The sequence below is a fragment of the Alligator mississippiensis genome, chromosome 6 (genome assembly GCF_030867095.1).
Source record: "Alligator mississippiensis isolate rAllMis1 chromosome 6, rAllMis1, whole genome shotgun sequence".
Lineage (NCBI taxonomy): Eukaryota > Metazoa > Chordata > Crocodylia > Alligatoridae > Alligator > Alligator mississippiensis.
The window spans coordinates 82,452,521-82,478,346 of NC_081829.1; the positions used below are offsets into that span (position 1 = coordinate 82,452,521).

The 25,826-nt window shown below is 42.3% G+C and overlaps 1 protein-coding gene across 1 annotated transcript in view; it reads right to left on the reverse strand.

Moving 5' to 3' along the window:
* Positions 1 to 25,826, reverse strand: part of ZRANB1 (zinc finger RANBP2-type containing 1) — an 83,943-nt gene that overhangs the window by 17,751 nt on the left and 40,366 nt on the right. Inside the window, exons 4-8 of the mRNA XM_006278226.4 lie at positions 22,316 to 22,503; positions 20,047 to 20,200; positions 16,560 to 16,631; positions 15,750 to 15,948; positions 201 to 321 (exon numbers count right to left, since the gene is read on the reverse strand). Coding sequence (XP_006278288.1) covers positions 201 to 321; positions 15,750 to 15,948; positions 16,560 to 16,631; positions 20,047 to 20,200; positions 22,316 to 22,503 — 734 coding nt within the window. The remainder of the gene's footprint in view (positions 1 to 200; positions 322 to 15,749; positions 15,949 to 16,559; positions 16,632 to 20,046; positions 20,201 to 22,315; positions 22,504 to 25,826) is intronic.

Consider the following 25,826-nt stretch of genomic DNA (forward strand, 5'->3'; position numbering starts at 1 on the left):
CTGTTTATACCACTGGTTAGATCAGAACTTTTAAATTTGATTTTCAAATACAATTTACAACTTAATGGTGGGAGGCATTTATCCTTTCAGATTGCTAGTTTAAAAAAGAACTGATAAAAACTATATTGGGAGTAAACACACCGCCAATTGGTGGAATTCCTTTCTTTTTTCAAAGCAAGATTCTAAAGAGACATTCTTACCTGACTAGCAAGAGAAAGTATGAATGCCCAATCTTCCTGCCACTGTTCCTCTCGCAGAGAGAAATGTAAACCAAAGCTCTGAGAGTACCATGACTCCCACTCTTTCCAACGGGTGTAGAACCTACAACAGCATACATAGAAGAGATGCTAAAATACTTACTCTCAATTCAAACTAGTGAGTCATAGAAATGTTGAATAACCATATTCATTCCCCAGCTCAAGAGTCACAGTTCACTGAACCATATTTGTTTCCATCTTACAAAAATATTTTAAAAAGAAAATCTTGTGAAACTCTGCATCTTAGCTCTTTCATGCTGGCAATTTCCATTAGAACGAAGTGTAGAAACATATCACGCATCAGAAAAGTTAACATCTAAAACTCAAGAAGTTTGATCACTTGCTCCTTACCTGTAAAACAGTTCCGAGAACATCTTGTAATGAGAACATTACAGCACTGTATTGTATGCAGTTAGACAATTAAACAAGATTGCTATGTTACGCCTGTAAGAAAAGGCAAGATACTTCATCTTTTGGATTGGTGAGTGCATAACATAATGAGAAGACCAATTCAGAGTAAGCTGTCTTCATTTCCTTCCACTAACAGAGATGAGCTATTAGGATGTACCCAACAGATAAGAATATAAAGTGCATACTGGATGATACCCATGGTCCACCTAGCCTATCATCCCATCTTCAACAGTGGATTCTTTAGAAGAAGAACCAGGTATATCTAAAGTGATCTATCCCCTGTTCATTGCCCTCCCTGGTACCCACCAGTTGGTTCACAGATGCCAGACGGTACCTCTCCAACTGTTCTGTTTAATAGCTATAAATGGATCTATCGTCCATGAATGTCTAGTCTCTTTCTGAACCCAGCTATACTATTTATCTCTACAGCCTCCTCTGGTCACAAATTCTACCCTGTGTAAAAAAGTGCTTTTGCTTGTCAATTTTAAACCCGTCTCCTACTAATTTCAGTTCTAGTATTCTGGGACTTGGTGAATAACAGTTCCCCAGGACGTATGTGGTAGCTGTGCTGCTCAGAGACAAAAAGAAATGCAAAAATCTAGAACTTTGTTTACCAATTTTGAACTTTCCCAGAGCCTGATGAAGGGTGCATGAGCCCGAAAGCTTGCTGCAAAAAAAACTATCTTTTTTTAATCTCTCGGCTAGTCTAATAAAAGGTATCACTTTGGAACCAAGAGTTCTAGATTTCTGCATAACGGTTCCCTATTCACTTTGTCCACACCCTTCATGATTTCATAGATTTCCATCATAGCTTTCCTCAGCCTTCTCCTTTCCAAATTTAAGACTCTCTTGGTGTGGCAACTACCCATTCCATTAATCATTTTCCTTGCCCTTCTCTGTACCTTTTCTAATCTTACTAGATTTCTGAGAAAGAGACAAAAACTACATACAATATTCAAGATATGGGCACACCATGGATTTATACAGTGGCAAAACAACACTCTCCATTTTGTTTTCAATTTCCTTCTTAATGATGCCCTTCTTAATGATGCCCAACATCTTATTGGCTTTTTTGGTCACCATTACAGATTCAGCTGGTAGTTTTAGAGAACCATCTACAATGACTCCAAGGTCTATTTCCTAAGTTGTAACAGCTAGTTCAGAACCCAGTATTGTGTACATATATTTGAGATTATTTTTCTGTATGTGAATTACCTTGCATTTGTTGATACTGAAGTTCATCTGCTATTTTTTTGCCCATTTACTTTGCTTGGTGAGATCTTTCTGCAGCTCCTCTCCATCAGCTTGCGATTTGACTACCCTGAATAATTTGGTATCACCTGCAAATTTGGATTTTACTGTGCAACCCCATTTCCAAACTATTGATGAAAATGCTGAAACAAAACTGGTCCCAGAAAAGATCACTGCAGAACACCTATTTTGACCTCTCTTCATCCTGAAAGCAACCATTACTTCCTACCTTTTAACCAGCTCTTGACCCATGAAAGAACCTCCCATCCAATCTCATGGCATGTCCATGTGACTGACAATTTTAGTCTTTACTCCACCAACTTGCTAGGCATGGAAGTGAAGCTAATTGTAGTTCCCAGGATAACTCTAGAGCCCTTTTTGAAAATAGGCATTACACTGGTAACCCTACCAGTCCTCTGGCACAGAGGCAGTTTATAATGAAAGGTTACAGGCTATTGCCAATAATTCTGCCATTTCACTTTTGAGTTCCATAAATGCCATGTGGCCCTGGTAACTTATTAGTATTTACTTTATTGATCTGTTTTAAAACTTCTTTTGTTGTCACTTCAATGCAATCCAGCTCTACAGACCTACCTATTAGGAAGGATTGATCTGCTGTGGGAATTCTCCCAATGTCTTCTGCAGTAAAAACTGATGCAAAGAATTAATTTAACCAGAGTCTATGATAGAAGACCATCCATAAAGAGAAGTAGCTATTCAGCACTATTTTATGAATGGAGTGAAAAAAAAATCAATCAGTCAGCATATTACTTGGTACAAGATTGATAATCACAGACTAAGAAACCACTAGGGATCTAATCCCAACATGAGCAAACATACTGCGACCAATAATTAGGAACCTGAATTTGAGGAGGCAGGCAGGTGATTTCCCAGACCAATCACAGCACCCACTGCCATTTTCATGATTTTTTGCAACAAGCTCTCCCCTCCCCGCCCAATACTGCTGATTGGCAGAGAGCTACCCTTCAGGCAGCCCCACCCCTAGCCACTAATTGGTCAAGAGTGCTGCCACTCATGCAGTTCCACCCCTACCATTAACTGGCAGGGGGAGAGGGGTTACAAGATGGGCAGCCCTCAGCCAATCAGCAGCAGAGAGAAGAGGGAGCTCCCCAACTGGGGAGCCAGAAGTTTATTTTCAGTAAAGGTTGGGGAGGGAGGGGGTTGTTTTATCAGGGGTTAAGTGATTTCATGGAAACCTTCTCAAATTATGGTTCCATAAAACATGCAAAATTACGATTTGAGTAGGTCCCTATGAATGATGTTTCCAGTGGCCAAATCGATGCATCTTGTTTGTTCCCTGTGGAGCAGAATTATGAATTGCTACAAGTCATTCTGATTTCATGCAAATAAGAATGTTCTATTTAAGAAATTATTTTTGTTCAACAAATCCAGGTGCTTTTTTTCTTTTGGGTGAATTGATTTAGGGTGCTAGTAATTTAAGAAACATGTTTTTAGTTCAGTGGCTATTAAGTTCACTTTCACTGCCAGAATTGACCCTGGGTGATGCTGGAAAAATTATGGAGACAATCATAAGGCAGTGTTTGAACATATGGACAAATTACAACAGCACCTAAACTATTAACATCATGTAAATGAATTTAAAGTGAGACTAAGCTCTGTGTGTCCTCTTAAAGTTTTAAAGAATGTAAAAACAGAAAAAGAGGAACTTCCAGGACCCAGAATGCAGAGGGCTAAATCATCATAGAGCACTAGTCTCTCCTGCAGACATGAAAATGATCACATTACTACCCCCAATAGAACTTGAAGAGAGATTGGGGGATGGCATGACGGTAGAAAAAAAAATACAATACAGAGGGGAAGCAGGATCATTTCTTTCCTCTCTCCACAGGGAGAAAAATGTGTGCAAGGAACAGATCTATTAGGTCTAAACTCTTGAAGTAAAACACTGACCAACAGTAATCTGTTTAATTTTGTAATTATAATGTTAACTTTAATAGATAAGTGTCTTCTGCTTAATAAAATTATTTTCAAATATAAAACATATTCTAATAAATGTTTTTAATATGTCTATCAAAGTTAAACGAAGTTTTACTTACCCAATAAAATTGTTTTTTGCATTAACTGATTTTCCAATTTCAACCCAAAAGGTCAACAGGTATGAATCAGAATTTCAAAACCAAAACAAACAAGAAACCCACAAACCCCAGTAAGTAAGAAATGCACCTTTCATCATTTTCTAACAAACACGTTAAAATTAAAAATCTGAATAAATGCATGTTAAGCTGTCTCTTTGATTAAATAATCGTGCATGGCTTAAACAGTTATCTTGGCTGATTAAAAAAAAGCAGCAAAATTTTAGCATAAATCCATAATTAGCTGATTTTTTTTTTAAACCAAAATAATTTTAATATGTACAAATGCAAAACAAGATTCAAGTGGATTTAAAATTAAGGTTTCCATCTTACTGATTTAAAACATGGCTAAAATTGACTTTAAAAACCAACTATAGTATAACCTCATAAATCCCGATATCAAGCATTTGGCACTTTTTAAAACTGCACTAGATTGGGGGAGTAGTGGCGACCAGTCCCGGAGCACCAGAAGGGAAAGCTTGCACACAGCAGCTGCTGCTGCTGGCTGCTGCAACCACCTACCTCTAATCCAGGACCAGGGGCCGCTTCGGTTTCAAAACTCCCAAGTTTTCAAATTTCTAGCAGGTGCTCAGTCCCAAGCATGCAGGATTCCTGAGGTTATACTGTATTTAAAAATTGACCCATACACTCTGTGGCAAGAAATCCAATTACTACTGGAAACAGCCTGGAATATTTTTGTTCCTCAAGATAGAAACATTACAACATCTACCAGAAGAACAAAGTTATTTCCCTATGCCCATATACCAGGAGTCAGCAATTTCCAGGGGTTCCATGGGCCTGGATGCATCTGGCCTATTGAGCCTGGGACAGTGCTGGGGCTGAGCCACCAGGGCCAGGGAGCTGGAAACTGTACTCATGCCAATGATACTTCTCTGCCCACCTCCCAAGGCTACAGCATGGGTGCAGCTTCTAGCTGGAAAAGGAGCTGCACCACTGCTGCTTCTCCATTCACACGCCCACCCCATGCCGAAGTGTGAATGCAGCTTCCTGCAGGAACAGAGCTGCATCAGGGATAGGTTGGGGCATGGGGGTGGGGAGCAGCAAGTTCCAGCTCCCCAGCTCATGCAGTTCCCCTCAGCTGGGATCTACACTCACACTGCAGCCTGGGAGCAGGAGACTGGGAGAAGAAGTGGCAGCACAGGCAGAGCTCTTGGCTGCATGGAAAGCTTAGCCCCTCCCCTCCCCATACTGCCAAAGCCACCCAGCCAGCACCAGCCAAGTTGTTGCAGCCTGAAGCTTGAAAAAAGTTGTTGGACCCTGCCATTAATTGTTGACTTGTTCTTTTCAGGCAGATCTGACAAAGGCTACTCAAATACTGAATTGACTTTGGCCGGAAGTAGCTAAAATGGGCAATTCAGATTTTTCTACTGTTGAAGCACATACTGTTTCTTATTAAAGCTTCAGATTTTTGTTTCCTTCCTCTAAATGAGTTTGTTTTGCTTTCACTGCCCATTTGAATCACAGAATTCCCTTCATGTCGACTGATGTTGCTTCAAAGGTTACAGAACTGCTCACTGCTCTTCTTTCCAGGATGTTTATATTTTATTTCCAATCCCCTATCGCCACTGACTACGTGTTGTCCTATGTAAGCTCCTCAACCTTGAGTCTGTTGCAATTCTGACTGAATGGGGTCAGCTAAGGATGTGTCTTTCAGCAACTTGCTCTCAATATCCACCGCTGAAAGGGCAGTGCAACGCAGTACAATTTGACAAAATTGTCTGTCCTCATCTTAGGGGCAAGGGAGGTCAGACTGCATCTACTGGTCCAATTGCTGACTTGAGGGGTCTATGCAGCAGAAAGGTTTCAAATCATCCTTTGTAACACTGACTAATATACCCACAAATACAGTATTTTCCACAAGAACTGAAATAAGGAAGTGTTTGACCTTGTAGAACCATGCCAGGTGTAACATTACATTGTCCTTTATCAAAGCTGCTTTTGCAAGAACCTCATACTGGGCTCTGCTGTTTTGAGACGGGACTCTGCTTGCATCCTAAATAGGCCATGAGAGGTGACAAACATCCATGTTTTTCCTCACTTCTCCCCACTAGTCAAATCACCACCCATCTTAACTCATCTCATTTAAAAAGTAGTTTGGGGTTTTTGTTCCTTCCTTTTTATAAAGAACACCCCTACCCAAGTAAAAACACTTCCATCTTTAAGGAACAGCTCCTGAAAAGGTTAATGGCTATTTTAAATAAGTCTATAGATAAGTCTTCATCAGGAGTCTCCAATGTTTTGTGGCAGAGGACCAGAAAGGCCCAGCTCAGATCTGAGATAAGCAGGCACCAGAACCCAGCCATCTCCACCACCTCCCCCTGCTAACTGGCTGAAGAGCTCCCCTTTCACCCAAGTCCCTGGAGCCCAACTGCAAAGACCAACTCAACAAGCTACACACTGGAAAAAGCCTCCCTGGCCAATTGTCTGTGCATGCAGGGCAGCCTGGCAACACTATCACAACCTTATATTAAACATTGTCCGTACTGCAGTAGTCCTTAAGCTTTTTACAGTAGCCACCCTGCTTATAACCAATAATTTAATGTGGCACATACAGCAGTAACTGTGAACTCAACATTAAGAGGAAGGGGTAGAGGTTCATATTCATGTTTTGCATGCTCTGCAGCAACTGTCCCATCCTTATTCTGAGTGAAAGCAGGGCTTGGGCAGTTGATCCCAGAACAAAGCAGGGCTGAATGGCTCCAATCTCTCTCTCATTTACTGTGGAGTAACTGGAGGCAAAGGGACAGTTACTGCAGAGCCTTCAGGACATGGTAAGTCCCCACTCTTGTTAAAATCTCAAGTACACAAAGCAATTAGGGGCTCTGTGAGGTTGTTTTTTGACCGATAGCATTTAAGAGTCATGGAGAACTTCTCCAAAATTTGAAATCTTTTGCACTACCTCTAATAATCCCCAGATTAATAATGCCCAAAAAAGGACTCCAAAGGGAACTACCCCATTAGATGAAATATTAAATAAAATGGGGCTGAAATTAAATCACAGTATTTAGCCCTCTCTTCAGGATCTAATGCCATTAGACCTTTGACTATACACTCATTCCAGAAAGTCAACATATCAGTGAGAATTTGAGAGACTGGAAATAAATCCCAAAAGCAATAAAATGTGTACGTTTCCAGGGAGAATCTATATGATGGAAGTCAAGGAGCTAGAGTTTAATGAAAGGTACCAACTAAATATGAAGGATCTTGATAAAACCCTTACATCCTTAATCAGATCTTTCAGACAGATCCGAGTCCAGATCTGGTATATTTCTTCCTGTAATTGGCTAAATGTAACTGACAGAACTGGTATGATCAACAGATTCTGTCAGCTTGAGGCAAGACATTTTCTACAAGGCAGATATCCATCTTATTATATTAGACTCTAATGAGGGTATGTTTGGCCAGGGGGGCCAGACTGAGCCCTGCTGGACAGACTCCTCTGGGCAGACTGCAGAGATGCTATCCATTTAGTAATACATGTCCAGTTTCATGTCCTCTTGAACAGTCTTTAAAATTATCTTCCATTTTACCTTACGGTCCTTTTCAACGATCAGGTCTCAAAAAAACTGAAGTGACCAAGTACGAAGCCCAATTAATCTCCCTATTGTACATTAATTAATATTGTGTAGTATAAAATAAGTCCCAAACCATACACCTTTCAGCATTTCCTTATATGCAACTTCCACATCTTACCTAGCATTACAGATGACATGCAACAGAAGCTTTTCTTTTATTTCTCCTGGCTGTGTACCCATGAATTATGTTGTATGGCATCTGCCCTTTCCTGGAGTCTATAGAATTCAAATATTAGAATACTTACTTTCACTCCTAAATTTCACTTCTCATTTAAGTGAAACGCAAGACATCCTTTTCAGCCCAGAATCATTTCCATTTTTCTGACCCCCTTCAGTTTGTCATTATTGTTTTCGTAATTAAGTATAATATTAATAAGTTACACAACTGAACAGAAAGGGAATAAGGCCCTCCCTCCCCTAAGTATGCCTTTAAATTTGCAGCCCAGCACGCTATATTGTATTGTGTCGTAATACTGGGACTCAGGTCTAGTACGATGCCCAAACCTCTGACACCACAGCTTGCCTAATTCCAATCCTATTCCCCTAGTTCATTAGTTTCAAAATTTTCTATGCCAAATTATTCTCCATCAGCACTTCTGATCTGTAGGTTCTTATACAATATAACCTCATAAATCCAGCATGCTCAGGACCAAGCACCTGCCAGAAATTTGAAAATTCCAGGTTTCCTGGAGCAGCAGCTGGATGTGGAGCAGGGTGAATGCTAGCAGCAGCCACCATGTGAAAGCTTCCCCCTCTGCTACTCCAGGACCAGCTGCCACTACTCCCCGATGTAGTGTATGTTTAAAAAGTGCCGGATTTTCAAGAACTCTAGATTCATGAGGTTATACTGTATAACAAAAGCTTTCCTAACTCTTCCAACTTGCTATGCACTGAATTATAAAATTCACTTATTTACTTTGTTTCCCCATCTTGGTCATTAACTAAAATGAAAATTTTAAGACTTAGACTGTGCTAGCCATATCAAGCTTCACTAACTCTGTATATTGATACCTACCATGATATTTTGCTTAGTGTTCCTCAGTTATTTTTTACTCAAAAAATATTTGAATCTTAATGAATCTGGTGGAAAGTATCAAATATCATTATTAAAAGCCAAATATATGTAGTTTCCCCTTCAGCAAAATCTTTACTCCATACAGATTAAAACTGTATTACATTACATAAAAACAGCCACTGTGAGAACACTGCAAGATGACTTACACACACAGAAAACAAATACCTTTGCCTCTTTCTGCTGTATCCCTCTTAGTTTGTGGAATGTATTAGTAAAAAAAAGAAAAGGCACATACCCAGGCCATAATCCAAACATTATGGAACATGACATTTAAAAATGCACAGAGCCTGCGTTAAGTATTTTACAGTGTCTGGCCTCATCACATTTGTCAGTGACACTGTTCTTTGGGGAAAGGGAGAGCGTAAGTCTCAGCCCCCACATATAGCATTGAAATCGTAAAAGAAAATGCTGTAAGTCTGGAAAGTAAAAAGCCTTTCCTCCACTAGGGTTGCTGGTTGTAGCCGTGTTGATCTAAGGACACAGGAAAACAAGGTTCTTTGGGTAAACGTGAAAACTAAGTAGTTGGAAAAAAAATATTCTTTGCAAGGTTGTGGGTACAAACACCTTCTTCAGGCACAGGGAGTTTGTTGCTACTTCCATATAAGAATTTTCCCTCAAAACAAAGCAGAAAGACCTCACCCACTTAGTAGGAGTATGTGCAAACAAACAGCCTGCAATCCAGCTCTGGTCCCCTTTGTTATAGCTAGGGATCTACTTGGAGTGTGTGGATAGCAAGCTAAAAAAAAAAAAAAAAAAAAAAAAAATGCAGACTGCTTGCAACTACCAGTGACATTTTCACAGTCTTTTTGCAGTGAGCCCCCTCACCCCCAGCCATTGATTGGCAGAGAGGGCTGCCCTTCATGCAGCCCTGCCCCCCCACTGCTGATTTGCAGAGAGAAGCAGGGCTACACAAAAGGAAGCCCTCAGGCTGGGAGAAGAGGGGCTGAAACTGGGAAAAAGAAGAGGGAGAGGAAGAGAGATTTAGTGAAAAATTGGAAGAGGCAAGAGAGGCAAAAAGACATGAGTCAAGGAATGAAGTGGAAGAGTGATGAGAAGGGCAGGGAGGGACACAAGTCAGTTGGGAACATGGCACGCAGGTGAGACAGGGAAGACAGACTGACGAAGAACTCATGCACTTGAATATAACTGGTAAAGAAAACTTGGAGGAGAAGAGGAGCGAGAGAGGGAGAGGCCAAATACTCGGTAGAAAAACAGCCTAAACGGTCTGTACTCATAAAATCAGGCGTTGCACCCAGCCTGAAACAGAACCTCATAACTTGTTATGCTTGCTGATCTAGTGCTGTCTGCTAGCGTCATGTCTATTTGATCAGCATCTCATCCCCTCTCCTACCCATCCACAAAAAATGACAACAATCCACAGCTGCTGTCAACTACTCTTCAGCTCGAATGGCAGAGGTCTGTGAGGGTCAAACATGGCTGATGACCTATGGGGGTGTCAATATGATACCCCATTGCTTTATAAAGAGCAAAAAAAAAAAAAAAAAAAAATTACACACCCAAAAACTGTACATCCAAAGAATGTTCGAGTCACAAGGTCAGGCACTCAAATGTTAGGAAACACCACAATAAGATCTCAGACTACAACACAGAACTCTGGCCATTTGTAGCTAGGCTGACACAAGTGTCAGCCAGATCCCTAACAGAAACACAGCAGATGGCAGGAAACTTATTCTGTGGCATCGCAGGTACACCACCTCCCTAGACAACATACTTTAAGGTGACAGAAGTGCTCTATTGGGCATGCCAACATCTGTGCCAGGAGTTTTACCAGCACAGCTATGTCAGCTACAGCTGCTCAGTTTCTGTGCGTGTTTTAACACTCTTGGCTGGCACACCTTCACCGGAAGAACTTTGTAGAGTAAACGCTGCTTCTCAGTGCCTATGCAACTTTAATAACACCCCAGATGTGCATACATCCTAAGTTTAATTATGCATGATCATATGTTATTTGTTTCTGCAAAAACCCTCTATTCCAGTGCATACAAGTGATTTTGCACAGCCCTAATTCATCCTTGGAGTATATCAGAGCTGTTTTTTTTCTGCTGGACCTTTGACTCATTTGTTGATGGAGGGGATTACAGGAAAAGAAAAGATGGCTGCATGGGTAAGGCACCTGGATACTGCCCTGCAGAATTAGGTTCTATCCCCATCTCTGCCAGACAGCTCTTCCACAATGCTGGGCAACTCACTAAAAAAAATCAGTCTTTCCATGAGCAGCTGCTAACTGTGTATTTGTTGTTTTCAGGGAGCCTAATCTGAGTGAGACCCATGAGTCTAATCTGCAGAACTGCCGAGCAGTCACAGCTGCAACTGTAGATACTGGATCTGTTTTGACCACATGACATACTATATTAATAGCATGTACTACGAAGAAAAGTTAGGTCCTAGGTGTCCCGCCTCTAAGTGTGGGAACTTTGACCTTAATTGCTCTGCATCTCAATTTTCCATCTGTAAAATGGAAATGCACCTTGGCATCTTGACAATAAGCTGGTGAGAGACAGCAGCTGGGTCCTCTCTGAACTGTACTGGAGCCCACCCAGAAAGTTGCAAGTTCATTCTCCAGAATAGGGTTTGAAATAGTATGCAATAAGGCATAGGCCTATATGCTATACAAGAAGAACAAAATTCAATAGCTGTTCTTTAAGCAAACACTATTCTATACCTGGATAGAGATTGATCTTGCAGAAAAATAGCATTGGGTTATGTAAATCAGAGGGTACGTCTACACATATTTATTCCAACCTAGATTTTCCGTGCAGTAAAACTACTGCACAGAAAGGGTTTTGGGGTAAGCATCTACACATGCAGGGATTAGGGAGCATTGCTCCCAGGTCCCTGCAGCGGGCCCCTGCCGCCACTTGGGGGAGCTCCAGGCTGTTCGCGGGTGCCAGCCCAGGGGTTGGCAGAGACCACCCAGACCAAGAGACAGCTGCCTGCTACTAGGCAGGTGACCAGGAGACAGATGCCAGAAGACCAGCCTGCCTGCTGCTGGGGCAGGGCCAATGTCCCCACAGGGAGCTCCTGGCCCCGATTCCCCAATCAGGGGGGCAGGGGGCTCTCTGGGCACCCCTGCAGTTCTTTCCACAAAATGGGGGCACAGGGCTGAGACCTGGCCATGACTGGGACAGTTCTCGGCCAGCCCCCAGCTGCACAGGGCAGTCTGCCTGTGCAGCCCAGAGCTGGCTGGGGACTACCCAGAACAGGACAGTTCCCAGCCACCTCCAAGCTGTACATGCTTCCCTGGACAGCCTGGGGCTGGCAGGGAACTGTTCCACTCCAGACTGGTCAGGAACTGTTCCCATACAGTGAGGGCCCAGCCCCTGCTCCACGATCCTAATTGTGATCACAGAGTGGGGGTTGGGGAGCTTGTTCCTAGACCCCGCTTTGCAATCAGGGAGTGGGGGGCTGGAAGTTATCTACTGCCGGAGCAGGGGGACATTGTCCCCACCTGGGCGTGCTAGGCAGGGACTGGGGAAGAGACAGGCTGGAGAGCTTATTCCCTGCCCAGCTCCACACACTCAGACCTGGGTGGGTAATAAGCTTCCCAGCCCCCACCAGCAGAGAACTCCCAACACTGGCTCCGTGACCCGTGGGGCTGCTGCTGGGAGATGCTTATCACCCAGCCTGAGCTCCATGCCAACTCCTGCCCCCAGCAGACAGCTGACTAGAAGCAGATTTTGCTCCCAGTCAGGCATCTACATGAGCACTACCTGCACCATTACTAATGCCAAATAAATCTGTTACTTGCATTTGCAGGTAGCAAATTTACTCGGTATTAGGGAGGTTTACTGAGAAGTAAACATGTGCATGTGTAGATTAGTAAACTATGCTAATGCAAATTTAGGCATCTCATGTAGATGCACCCAGAGAAACCAAATCATAATGCATATATGATTGCATATAAGATGTATATAGAAGGTGGATATAGAGCTAGGACTAGCGTCCAAGATCAAAGATAATAAAAGGTCCTTCTTCATCCTCCCTATATATTTGAAAAAGGCACTGGGAAATGTGGGGCCCCTGCAAGATGCACTGGGCTATCTGGTGCTTGCGCCAGAAGAGAAGGCAGACCTCTTTAACAAATTCTTCACCTCCGTTTTCTTGTGCAGGGACCGGGACTCCCCCACCGTGTTTCGAGACAGATTTGAGGGGAACTCCTCAAGACCTAAGGTTGAGGAGGACCGGGTTACAGTGCTTCTGGAGGGGCTGGACGTGTTCAAGTCAGCAGGTCCAGATGCTCTCCACCTCAGGGTGTTGAGGGAGCTAGCAGGGATTATTGCTGGGCCCTTGGCACGGCTTTACGAGCACTCATGGTGCTCGGGCCAGGTGCCAGATGATTGGAAGATAGCCAACATGGTCCCCATCTTTAAGAAAGGGAGGAGGGAGGACCCAGGCAACTATAGGCTCGTCAGTCTTACCTCAATCCTGGGGAAACTCTTTGAGAAGATCATCAAGGATGATCATCTGTGATGGGCCGGCATCGGGGATGATGCTCAAGGGCAACCAGCACGGTTTCATTAGGGGGAGGTCATGTCAGACCTACCCGATTGCCTTTTACGATCATGTCATAAAAGCATTGGATGCAGATGTCGCTGTGGATGTAGTCTTTCTGGACTTCAGCAAGGCCTCTGACACTGTCTCCCACCCCATCCTCATTAAAAAACTAGGTGACTCTGGCATTGATGCCTACACAGTCAGACGGATAGCTAATTGGCCGAAGGGTCATACTCAGAGGGTGGTGGTGGACGGGTCATATTCAACCTGGGGGGAAGTGGGCAGCAGAGTCCCCAGGGCTCGGTCCTTGGGCCCACACTGTTCAATTTCTTCATCAGCTATTTGGACAACGGGGTGAAAAGCAACCTGTTCAAATTCACTGATGATACCAAAATCTGGGGTGAGGTGGGCACGCTAGTAGGGAGGGAAAGACTGCAGAAAGACCCGGATAGGTTGCCAGGGTGGACTAACAAAAACAGGATGCGTTTCAATACTGAAAAGTGCAGGGTGCTGCACTTGGGCAGTAGTAACAAGCAGCACACTTATAAGATGGGAAACTCCGTTCTTGAGAGCAGGGAGGCAGAAAGGGATCTTGGAGTCATCACTGACTCCAAGATGAACATGGGTCGACAATGCGAGGTCACGGTCGGCAGGGCTAACCGGACCCTATCGTGCATCCACAGGTGCATCTCAAGTAGGGTCAAGGAAGTGATCCTCCCCCTCTACGCAACACTGGTCAGGCCACAGCTGGAGTACTGTGTCCAGTTCTGGGCACCCCACTTCAAGAGGAACGTGGACAATATTGACAGGGTCCAGAGGAGGGCCACCCGCATGATCCGGGGACAGCAGGGCAGACCCTACAACGAGAGGCTACGGGACCTGAACCTGTTCAGCCTTCACAAGAGAAGGCTGAGGGGGGGACTTGGTGGTGGTCTATAAACTCACTGGGGGGGGACCAGAAGGGTTTGGGGGAGACCTTGGTTTCCCCTAGCACCCCCCCAGGATAACAAGGAATAATGGCCACAAGTTGTTGGAGAGTAGGTTTAGATTAGACATCTGTAGGAACTACTTCACAGTTAGGGCGGCTAGGATCTGGAACCAACTTCCAAGGAAAGTGGTGCTGGCTCCTACCCTGGGGGTCTTTAAGAAGCGGCACGATGCCTACCTGGCTGGGGTCATTTGAGCTCGGTTTCCCTCCTGCCCAGGCAGGGGGTCGGACTTGAAGATCTACAAGGTCCCTTCCGACCCTACTTCTATGATTCTATGATATAAAGTATGGGGGCCTTAATTTGGCTGCAGATAACCTTAAATCTAGAATTTCCTAACCGTGCTTGAGCTTGCAACTTGGATAATGTTCTTTTAATAAATATTCATGCAGTCACTATGACAATCAGATTGTGAAGTGGCTAAGCTTTTTTTTCCCCCACGAAAAAGTTCTGCATAGTGCCAAGACCACTTTCCAAATATAAACTAAATGGATTAGAGACCTACCAAAATTGCAATGTCATGGATTTTGCAGAAACCATGAAATCTAGGATTGCCTGCAAAACCCACAAAACCCCCCAAATTAAAGTAAGTTTAAGTCTTCCCCTCCCAGATGGCCTCCCAGCCCACCAGGAGGGGAAGGCACCAGCTGGCGGGGCAGCATGAAGGGGGCACCAGACATCAAGGCAGCTGACTCTCCACCCTCCTCTCCCCCAGGGCCTCTCTGCCAGTCAGTTCTGAGGGGTGGGGCCTGTCCGCCAATTACCACCAAGGGGCGGGGCCACCACAAACACCATCAAAATGGGCTTTGTCCTGGGAGCAAGCCACAAAAATGGCTTTGTTTCACCACAAGTCAAGTAGGTCCCTAAATATAACCAAGGCTGGGATGTCTGCCCCAGTACGAAGACTGATTGAAACAATGAGTCAGAGGAGTAAATTTTCCCATCCTCTTTTAATCCCACCATTGTGTTAACTCCCCAAAAAACTAGTGACAACATAGCTAACATCAACAGTAACCCTTTTGTTATTGCTGTTTTACAACCCCTACCACCACCACTATTACTGTTTTGGAAGATTAAGAGAATGGATTCCAAGTATGACAAAAGTAGGGGAAGAAAGCTACTATAAGTTCTGTTGCTACATAAAAGGTCATACCTTTAATCATCTGCAACCCTGCCACTGATGACAGTGGGACAGTCATAGATGACAAGTACGCAAACCTCGTATCCAATATGTGAATTATTTATATTGCAAAACTATAGAATCCAAGTCTGCAAGTTTTCAAGGATTTAACATTCTACACAATACTGTATTTTATGCCAGAGACATGGCACAGAATTTAAGTAGTATGGAATTTGCTATGTACTACTGTAACTGATTTTAAAAGTACACATTTCACTGTGCATGTGGTTCAAAGAAACTAGGAACATCAACTATGCTGTGATACAAAAGCAAATATCATCTAAAGATATACCCATGACTGACACTACGTTACGAAAATCAATGCACCATCAAAAGATCTTTGAGTCTCACACAACCAACTTACCAATGTGAACAGTCATGTAAACTGTCATGTAGGGCTTTCCGTAGCACCGAATCCTTGTCATAAATGCCCCACGTAGCTTGTAGTACTGAATCAAGGAGGCAGTCTCCTGCAGTCCGATTCCAAAGTGCATATAGTCTACTATCCAAGCGTGTACCCAATTCCAGTGACCAGTTTATAATAGGAGATTCTTCCTCTAGCTCTGCAATGACAAAATCCCCATTTAAGTCTTATCTGCAACAGAAATCTTTTCAGCATGAGAATCATCATGACAAGTAAACTTTGTATCAGAAGATACCATAAAATCTCAAATTACTGCCCAAGTACAGTGCAAATGTTACAAAAACGAAGCTTTACTAATGAACTAAGCTTTCTAGGATTAAAAACTATAGAAAAAACAGATATTGAAAACTACTTTGTTTCAAGGCAGTGACCAGAACAGAAAGATTGTTTAATACTATTTTAAATAAAACTGCAAAATGGCTTACAAACTGAAGGGCGCCTTAGAATTGTTTAGGCTACTATAAATAAGTTTAACACATTTTAGCCTGTTCTTTTTCTGTCCCCTACTATCTATATAAAGGCTGCATACAACTCAGGCTCACAAAAGCTTTATGCTGTCTATATACATCTATACCCTGCCTTCTTGGAACAAGATTAAGTCAATCATCATCTGCAAATACCAAACTATCCAACACGAATTTCTTCTTTAGACAAAATTCATATTTATACTTAATGCCAATTAATCTCATTGGCAAAAAAAAAGTTTGTGTTCGAGGTTTAGTGATAACAAGTTATTCTCCAAGCATTTACCTTTCTGAACATCCCTGTCAAGTACTTCATCAAATAATTTCTCTTGGACTGTTGGCGGCAAGTCTTCAATATCTGGAAAGGAAAAGCAAATATAAGTCTTTATACTAACATCTAAAAATGGCATGTTGCTCTATGGAGTGTGTGCGTTTATGGACTAACAGATTCTTCTTTCTCTCTCTCTCCAGCTCTTATTAGTTTCTGTAATAAGGCTTTGTTATTTTTATTTGTCATACATGGTCAAAAGATCAAGTTACAGGCTAAGCTAAGGGTAGTTTACACAGCCTGCCATGTACTTGAATGCACAAAGACTATTAGGGACACTTCTAGAGTCAACAGTGACCTTCTCCAGAGGAATCTGTGAAGTGAAGAACCAGAAAAGAAATAAACAGGAGGAAGAAGAAAGTTCTCCCACCTGAGTAGTTAGAGGTGATAAAAATGAGGAGGGGAAAAAATAATGCCAACACCCCTTCATAGCCTTATAGGCAGGTCTTTAGCTTAGTTTAAGGTCACTCACTCACCCACCCACTTGTTTGAGGCACATTCTTTTATTTCCCATTGAGAAATAAACACTGATTTGCGGTTTGGATCATATAAAATACAATTCCATTAAAAATAAGAAAATGAAAGTTACAGATAAAAATTAACTGTTTTCATATCTATGTACTCATGGTTACTTAGGGAAAACAAGTAAGGCCAGGTTTCAAAACAAAAAGAAAGCTAAAATACTCCTGAGTCAGTGGATCCCAATTTAGCAGTGGTCAGCTTGAGAATATCTGCAGGAAATCCACACACAACGCAGCTAGCCAAAAATACACACATCAACTTGCACAGCAAGTGCACAGTGGACCGTCGTGGATGCCCTGGGCATGATTAAACTTGGCAGAAAAGACCACACCACAATTTAACTTGCTAAACTGGCTCCAAAAATAGCATGAGATCCCACAGTTAGGTTTTCTAGCATAATGAAGACATGCAAGGTTCCTTATTGTAGCAGAGGCCTTCTCCCATCACCTATGTCACAGTAAGCTGAAGATGTTTGGAGCTGGATGAAGAACGCACAGCATTAACTATACAGATTTCTACTATACAATCAATAGTGAGTTGACCTGTGGCTTGTTATGCATGTTGGTGATGAGTCTACCAGCTGCACTGAAATACCAGAGGGATTGGTTACTAGCCATGGCTAGCATCACCTGATCCAACAAGTTTTGTTGGTTTTAATGTTTCTAAAGCTGTTAATGATATGATTAATCTGTGTATCTACTAGTCTGGTATGGACCCTCTTTCAACTGGGGTGCAGAGAGCAAACCTCTAACTACAGTGTTTATGAACTGGCTCCTCAACTGGATTTTATCAGGTTGTTCAGAGGGATTTCTGCCTTGATCTGCTGAGCTATTTAGCAAAGTGGCATTTGTATGCAAATATGAACTCTTTGATCACCTTTAAAATATGCTTTCATATGCCCAGAACTGACCATTTAAAAAAAAAAAAAAAAAAAAAAAAAAAAAAGATATTTAGCAGAAGTTGGCTTTGAGCATGAGCTGAAATATATAGAGCTGATCTTTTATTTACAGTTACAGGCTCCATTTCATGAAGCCATGACCTACTGCAGTGGGTTTTTTCCATTTGCAGACCCCTCGAACTTTTCAAATGGAGATACAGACCCCTTTGAATTGTAAGTGTGGGTATTCACATACTTTTGATTGATCGTGGCCATCTTTTGGGGACCCCTCAGATAGTCTGCAGACGCCCAGGGGTCTGTGGGCCACAGGCTGAAAACCATTCTTTCAGCAAATGCGAAGTTCAGGCTCTTTTGGAGTCCCGACAGTTAATTACATTATTAAAACTGTCGAACGGCTATTTCATTTTACACACCAGGTGTATCTTAAAACAGATTTGCATTTTGATAACAGTACTATGCTCATTTCCAGTGAGCAATGCAAGCTTCTGTTTTGTATTGTATTTTGAAGACATTCTGTTGCCACAGCTCCAAAAATACAAGTTTTTGCTTATGGGAAGACAAAAAGGCCTGGAAAGCTCAAATTCAACTTACTTATCCTGGCTAATACTATACAATAAGACACTACTGGATGGTTGACCCATAACTGGGAAAGCCATACTACACAAGTTACAAAAACTTCCAATTCAATGAGGCTTGCAATTCAAGGAGGCTAAAATTTCTGTGGTCAAATATATAATCAAGAGAATTCTTGAAGATTAAAAAAAACTAAATTTCTATGGACTGTCATCAATATTCAATGCCAGATATCTGTTGTGCTTATTCTTTACCTCACAATATGTTGAAGATGCATAAAAAGTGTTACGGTTACAGCTAAGGAAGCAGGTACATGAATAGTTTTGATCCTAAAACCAATTGTTTTATTTACTAACAAAAGCTTTTTTTTTATTAAATGAAGCCTAATTAAAAATTCCTCACTTTTTCCAAGTTAAATCTAGTCATCTGAACATAACAGTAAGCCAGGAATACCTAAACACCACTCAACATTAAGTACAGGATCTCTCTGAGCAAGATGTACATTTCTGTTTGAATTCCTCTCATCTTTAAACTGAGTATAGGTTTCCCACGATTTATGCAGTACATGCATTCCCGGAGAACAGTGCATAAATTGACTTTGCATAAAGCGAACCCACTTTACAATGTAATAAATATGTTCCCATGGCAGTGAGGGAGTGAGGCTGGGACTAGGGAAAGGGCAGGGGGGAGGGGTGCCGCTCCCGGGGCTGCACAAGGCAGCAAAAAGCAGAGGGAACAGAGTGGCACTTGCCCCAGCCTCGGGAGTGGCTGGCACCAGTGGCTTGCAGCTGCTGGGCTGCACCGTGCTTTGCCTGTCCCCACTCACCTTGCTCCCAGGCTGTGCCGTGCCCCAGTGCAGGCAGCTGTTGTTGGCTGCTCCCAGGGCTGCTGCAGCTGGGGCTGAGGCGAGTGCCGCACCCTGTGACATCCTGGGGCTCTACTTATCCACACTCACCCCAGCTGAGCCGAGCCCAGGCACAGGAGGGACAAGCAGAGCATGGTGCAGCCCAGCAGCTGCAGGCAGCTGGCGCTAGCCACTCTCAAGGCCGCTGCAGCTGGGGCTGGTGTGAATGGGGCTACAGCCCTTTCCCCTTCCCCCCCCAGACTTACCTGCTGGGGGGGGGAGGGAAGGGAATCTATGCTGATTGCAGAAGAATGAATTTACCTTGCATATAACAAATTATGGGTCTAAATATGCTGATCACATAAGAGCAAATTTATATATAAAGAACCCACATAAATCTAGGGAACCCTGTATAACTTTCTGCTTCATTGGAGTAATGCATGGATTGAAACTTGTAAATAGCTTTGGAGATTAAGCAGCACTAAGTAAGTGTTAAGAGTTACCAGATACCAAAACCTAACAAAATTTGGGAACAAGTTGTTAAAAATCCCTGATCTAATGAAGATGCAAAAGGAATATTTACAAACAGAACATCATTTCATGATTACCTGCAGGCAATGTAAACGTTACTAGGTCAGTGAGAAAATAGCAAGCAAAATCTCCCTTCCGCTGATGAAGAGATGCAGCAATTTCACGCCGGATTTGTTCTGTCAGCTCTGGACACACCATTGCTGGAATGCACTTTGCTGCATGCTGCGATACCTGTAACACAACAGGCTTATTTCACTTGATGCTATTCTCAGCTGAATATAAATACTGGAGATCCATTTATAACTTTTCATAAATATTTTTGAGGAAGGACTAAAGAGAGGGATATAGTAGCCCTAATTATAATGAAGGAAGTTCAACTGAACGCAACTCACAGGAAACAATTCCTGCAGACGAGATGCAAGCAAACAAATGTAAATACTGTTTAATCATTGTGACACTAACGGGCCCTAGACCAACAGCCACAGTAACTCAACCCTGAACGTAACACCACCAGGAGACTGAACAGATGGTTGACCACATTATTAAGAAACAGGTAACAGAAAACAACAAAATGGAGGGCTATAATATTTTGATCCAAACTAGGATCTGGCATACTACCTGGTGATGAAAGAGCAAACCCTTAGGTTATGGAAAGGCACTGGTTAAAAACCAAAAGGATACAAGTATAATGTGTTTTTCGTTTCTATGACAAAATTCTATACCCTGCATGGACTGGATTTGTCTGAGGAAGCTTCCCACTTTTTTTTTTTGTTTTTACCTCCCACATATTAAATTACCCAAGGAATGGGAAAATAACTTTACTTATATGTTCCACACAACATTTGGAAGGATTCTCATCATTTTTGACAAACCAGTCATTCAATGATAAAATAGCTGATGTTTGATCTCTAATACAATATTTGGAAGGCAAACATTTTAACTGGTTACTACGCTGACAAAGCTAGGATTCCATACTAAATAGCTGGCCCCTAAGCAAACTTTCTCTCAGTTTCACAAAGCTGACAAATCAAAATCACAGAATGTTTCACCAAAGCTGGTACTTGCTGGAATCCAAGACAGTTTTCTCCCCTGCATTCAACATGGGAGGGCAAGGGAAGAAAAAAAAGCAGCCCTTCATCCTGTATTTGAACACAAGGTATGGAGGCAGACAGGTGCTGCGGCTCTGGCTTAGGCCCCAACCTGGGCTCAGGGTCCGGGCCACAGCTGACTTGCCCTCAGCCGGGGCTCTGGCCTAAGACACAGAGTACATGCCAGCTCTATCCCCTGCTGGGCCTGGCAATGGCAGTAGCTCCAGACCCAGCTGTGGCTCCTAACCCAACCCGGTCCCAGTGATAAGATTCCATACATGGAAAATTATAACATCTCTTTTGTTATTTTGTTGCTTTGTTCCTGATGCCCCACCCTCCCCTCCCTCACACTGCAGATAAATTTTTATGTGCATCTCATCTTCCTTCGCACACACTAGCTTCTTTGGAAAAGCTACCCCCATTCCCACTGCAATACGAGTGCAAGAAACAAATATTGCAGGGGAGCGGGAAGTGTACCTCAAGGATTTTGGGAGGACAACAGTTTCAAAAAAGAAGAAAATACAAAGAATAACCACGATAAAAATGCTGCCTGTAAGTCAGGCAAATGGCTGAGTGGAATAAAAGGAATGGATAAAATGGATGCAAAGGGCATTTTACTGGATGGGAAGACATTACCAAAAATAAGGACCCAGCAAGTGAGGTTTACAGGAAATGACAAATTGCAAGGGCAAGCGAAGGATAAAAAGTGTGCAATAAGTAGCAGAGTTTGATCTCATAAAGGAGAAAGACTAGAGAAAATTGCAGGAAACGGGGGGAAAAAAAAAAAAAAAGTGTGGAAAACAGGTCTTTCAACCAGAAGCAAAAACAAAACAAAAATACGAACTACGGGAAAGGAAAGCAAATCACATTTCGCTGCTAGGTAGATTTAAGAAACAAAGCCAAAGCAGTCTATCTTTCTAAATGTTTTGCCTTAGGGGTATTTCCTCTTCCCCACCCTACAGCACAGGAAACAGCATAATAGCTTACGTTCATTGCCAATAAGGTTAAAAGGAACAACTGCTTATATGGGAAGAATACAGAAAAATTGGTTAGATTTTCTCGCACAAAAAGACTGTTGCTAAAACAACAGAAGAAAGCAACAATGCATGAATTTGCCCAATAACGATTGTCAAATATTGGGCAGATGCATTTCATCTGCAAAGAAATTAAACTAAACTCCAGTGGTTTTAAACTCCATCATGGCAGGGTTACATAAAAAGCCTCTATTTAATCTAAATAAGGGTCAAAAGTATCTCACCTCAGTAAGCAAAATTGCTAGCATATCTTGCCTCTGAAAGCGTATAGCCAGATGTACAAGCGTGTAGCCCACATCAAAAGCAGAAGGGCGATTAAGCAAGCGTACTTCATCTGCAGTAAGCTGGCGTGCAATATCTCCTCCTGAAGACTTGTACGCTTCGATAGCGGCTAGATCACCTTCTACAACTCCTGAGGAAACAAAAAGCATATTAAACTTCATTTCAGATGATGCAAAATGTAATTTTGGCTCAAACTGCCTTATGCCACAAAACTTTCCTATATCCCTCAGGAAAAGAAATTGTTCACTGTAATCCGCAAATAAATATCACTGTTACTCCAGTATGGTCCTGCACTTACCTTGCCCCCAGACCAGTGTCCTGTTCCAGGAGCATATTATAGGCCCCTGGGAGATTTTAATAAAATCACCTAGTTGGGATTGGAGGAATTTTACACCTGATCCAAAAACTGGGCATCCTGCCATGCCAGACGCGCACTGCAGATTGCACGATTTTGGGGAATGGAGACAAAATTCTTTAGATGCCCAGCATTTAACTGCCAGCACATGGGGATCCCACTAGGGGACTCAGTCCTCAATTCTGGGCTTGTCACACATGGGCCTTCAAAGGGCACTATGATATTCCCAGGGCATTGGGAATGGGCACAAGATGGCCCGGTCCCAGATCTGGGGCCTAGCCCCTGCCCAATCCTGACAATTCATGGTTAGCAGGGGGCAGCCACAGGACCTGAACCAGGTCAGAATAGTACCCACTCTTCCAGGTGCACTTTTGAACCATTCTAGGCAGGTTGAAACTGGTTTACCAGGCTCATATGCATCTTCAACTTAAACTGCATTTAAACAGGTCAAAATACTGTATGTCTACACCTAACAGTGGTTTTCAAACTTCTTCAAGTGACCAAACCCTTCCATATCACTTCTGCTACAGAACCCCTACCCCATGAGCCGACGCAAAGCCAGGCAACCCTGCCCAGCGGTGGTGGAATACTGTGTCCTGGCCTCATCCACCTTTCTCCCCAGTCTTTGTGGAAACCCTGATGACCCATCGTGGTAGCCCAGGGTTCCACGGAGCACAGTTTGAAAACTACTGCCCCAAAACATTTAAGTAAAATACAAAGTTATTCCATGCTGCTCTAAAACACAAATTTTCTACAAAGGAGTTGTTAAGACAAATACTTCAAAACCCACATTAAGGCCATTAAGAGCAAACTGACCTAATTCTTATACTGCAACCACCAAAGGTAGTACATGCAATGATTGTGTTGCTTTCTTTAATTCTACCATGCTCTAAATAAAATTAAAAAACTGACCTTACAAAATAATTAAAAAAAACTGGAAATATAAAAGGAGGTACATTTGTAAATATAATCCTGACATCAGGATATGCTGCACTGCATGAGAATGAAAAATGCGCTTTTTCCAGATCATGTCATTTTCAATAGAGAAGCTGTTGTGATGCTTTATGTTTATAAACATGGAAGTAAAATCCGATTTACAGAGAAATAAACAGACAGACAAAAATAACGTACCAGGGCTAAGTAGAAAATTATTTTCCCATTCCACAAACATTCCTCCTAAAGATTTTCTTACTCACTACTGGAAAAAGCTTGAGACCTCTTTCTCTAATTCAGGGAGAGACTTTGCCATCCCAGAATAGTCAGCAGCCCAGTAACCCTTTTGCAGGGGACTAAAAGAAACCTCTTTTGCCTGACAAAAATATTTACCCAAGACAAATTAATGAAACCATAAAATCAAAAGGGTCCTCATGTTCACTGTGGAAAAACTTTATTTTAGCTTCAAATTTCAGAGAACTTGAGTTAGCATTTCACATCTCACAAGACCATTGTGTTTCATCAAGAATCCATATTTATGAAAAAAAAAATCAGAGGCATGAAGGGGGAGAAAATAAGAATTTTTTGGTCAGGTTTTTAAAATAAATTCAGGACAACAAGCACTAAAAAGGAAAAGGAAGATGGTGTGATCTTTGATGGACCAAAATCTACACTTTCAGCCTGAAGATGGAGCTGGAAAAGCTCTAAAAAACCCTAAAAAACCCTACCAAAACAGAACAAAAAAACCCACACTGCTTTGCTAGCATAACACCAGCAACTACAGCCCTAGTAAGTGACTGATCAGTGTTATTTACCAAGAGCGCTCTTTTAAACTTTAGCAGCCACTTCACACCCTATAATATTTTTCAACCATGTCTACTGAGCAAGGAAACATGAGATTTACTTTGACGTACAACTGACTAAGAAAGACACCTGAAAAGATTCTGGATATGGATCTTCACAGTCAGCAAGCAATCTAGGTTTGTTATAATTGACGTTTGCCAAGAACCATGAACAAATTCATCTTCAAAACTAATTCTGCCTCTGAAGGTACAAAAAAAGGCACTGGAAGAGTTGCATTCAGCAGCCAGCCACCTTTCAGAACACAAGCTGCATGCACACTGTGGTTTTAAATCCGTGTAGACCACTTTTATATTTGTCACTGCATTTCTACTCCTCCATTCTCAGCTGTTGCTGAAGTAACTTGTCACTATCCTTGTCACAATTACCCCTCAGCTATCAGCAAGATCCAAGACTGTCACGGACACAGTCCTGTGAGGCTCAAGAAAGCCCTCAGGCATTAGCTATTACAGCTGCTCTGGTGAGCTAATTCAAGGGTGTATTCAGTACACAATACTGCCAACTCTTGCAGTATACACACACAATACTGCAGCACACTATTGCAATACTTGGCATTTCCAAGATTCCTGGCTCATGTCAATTGATGAAATTCATGTTTAAGATTTCATTTTTAAGTAACTTTCTAGCCCTCTTGGGTATGGAGAAGAGCTTAACACCGTGATCCAAACCTAGCATAAAAGCTAGAATACATATAATAATATATTCATATACAATAAGAAGGCAGTTTTACAGGGATGTCATTGCCAAGCTTATATTCTGTGGCTTTGTTTCATTTTTGATAACTGCAAATGAATTGCTTCTGTTGTATGTAGAAAAGTTGCCTTCCAATTTCACCCTCTTCTTCCTAGTCCCTGTTAACCAGGACTAGGAAACAGGGACGTTCTGGCAAACTCTTTCAATGCTTCTGAAGTGCTAGTTGCTGTGACACCAATGCAGAAGTGTGTGCCTGGAAACAAAGTGCTCCCTAGATCTTCACTCCACCCACGCCAGAGGATAAGGAGTTTGTGTCAAGACTGTGACATTTCTCATGAGACAGGTGTATTATTCTCTATGCCAAATGCCAAGCTCCATGCAATCCCTCAACATCATGGCTCCAACAGTTTTCTAGATACTGTATTTCAGATTTTACTGAGCACAACTGAAATCAGGTTTTAAAGTTTGTTAAATGAATTGGAACCTGGCATTTGCAAGTCTACTCAAAAGAAAGATTACAAACGTTGGGTTTATTAGCATTCTAATATACCACATTCCATAAATAAAAAAATGTCTGACAACTTAAAACAGCTATCGTGGAGGCAATATTT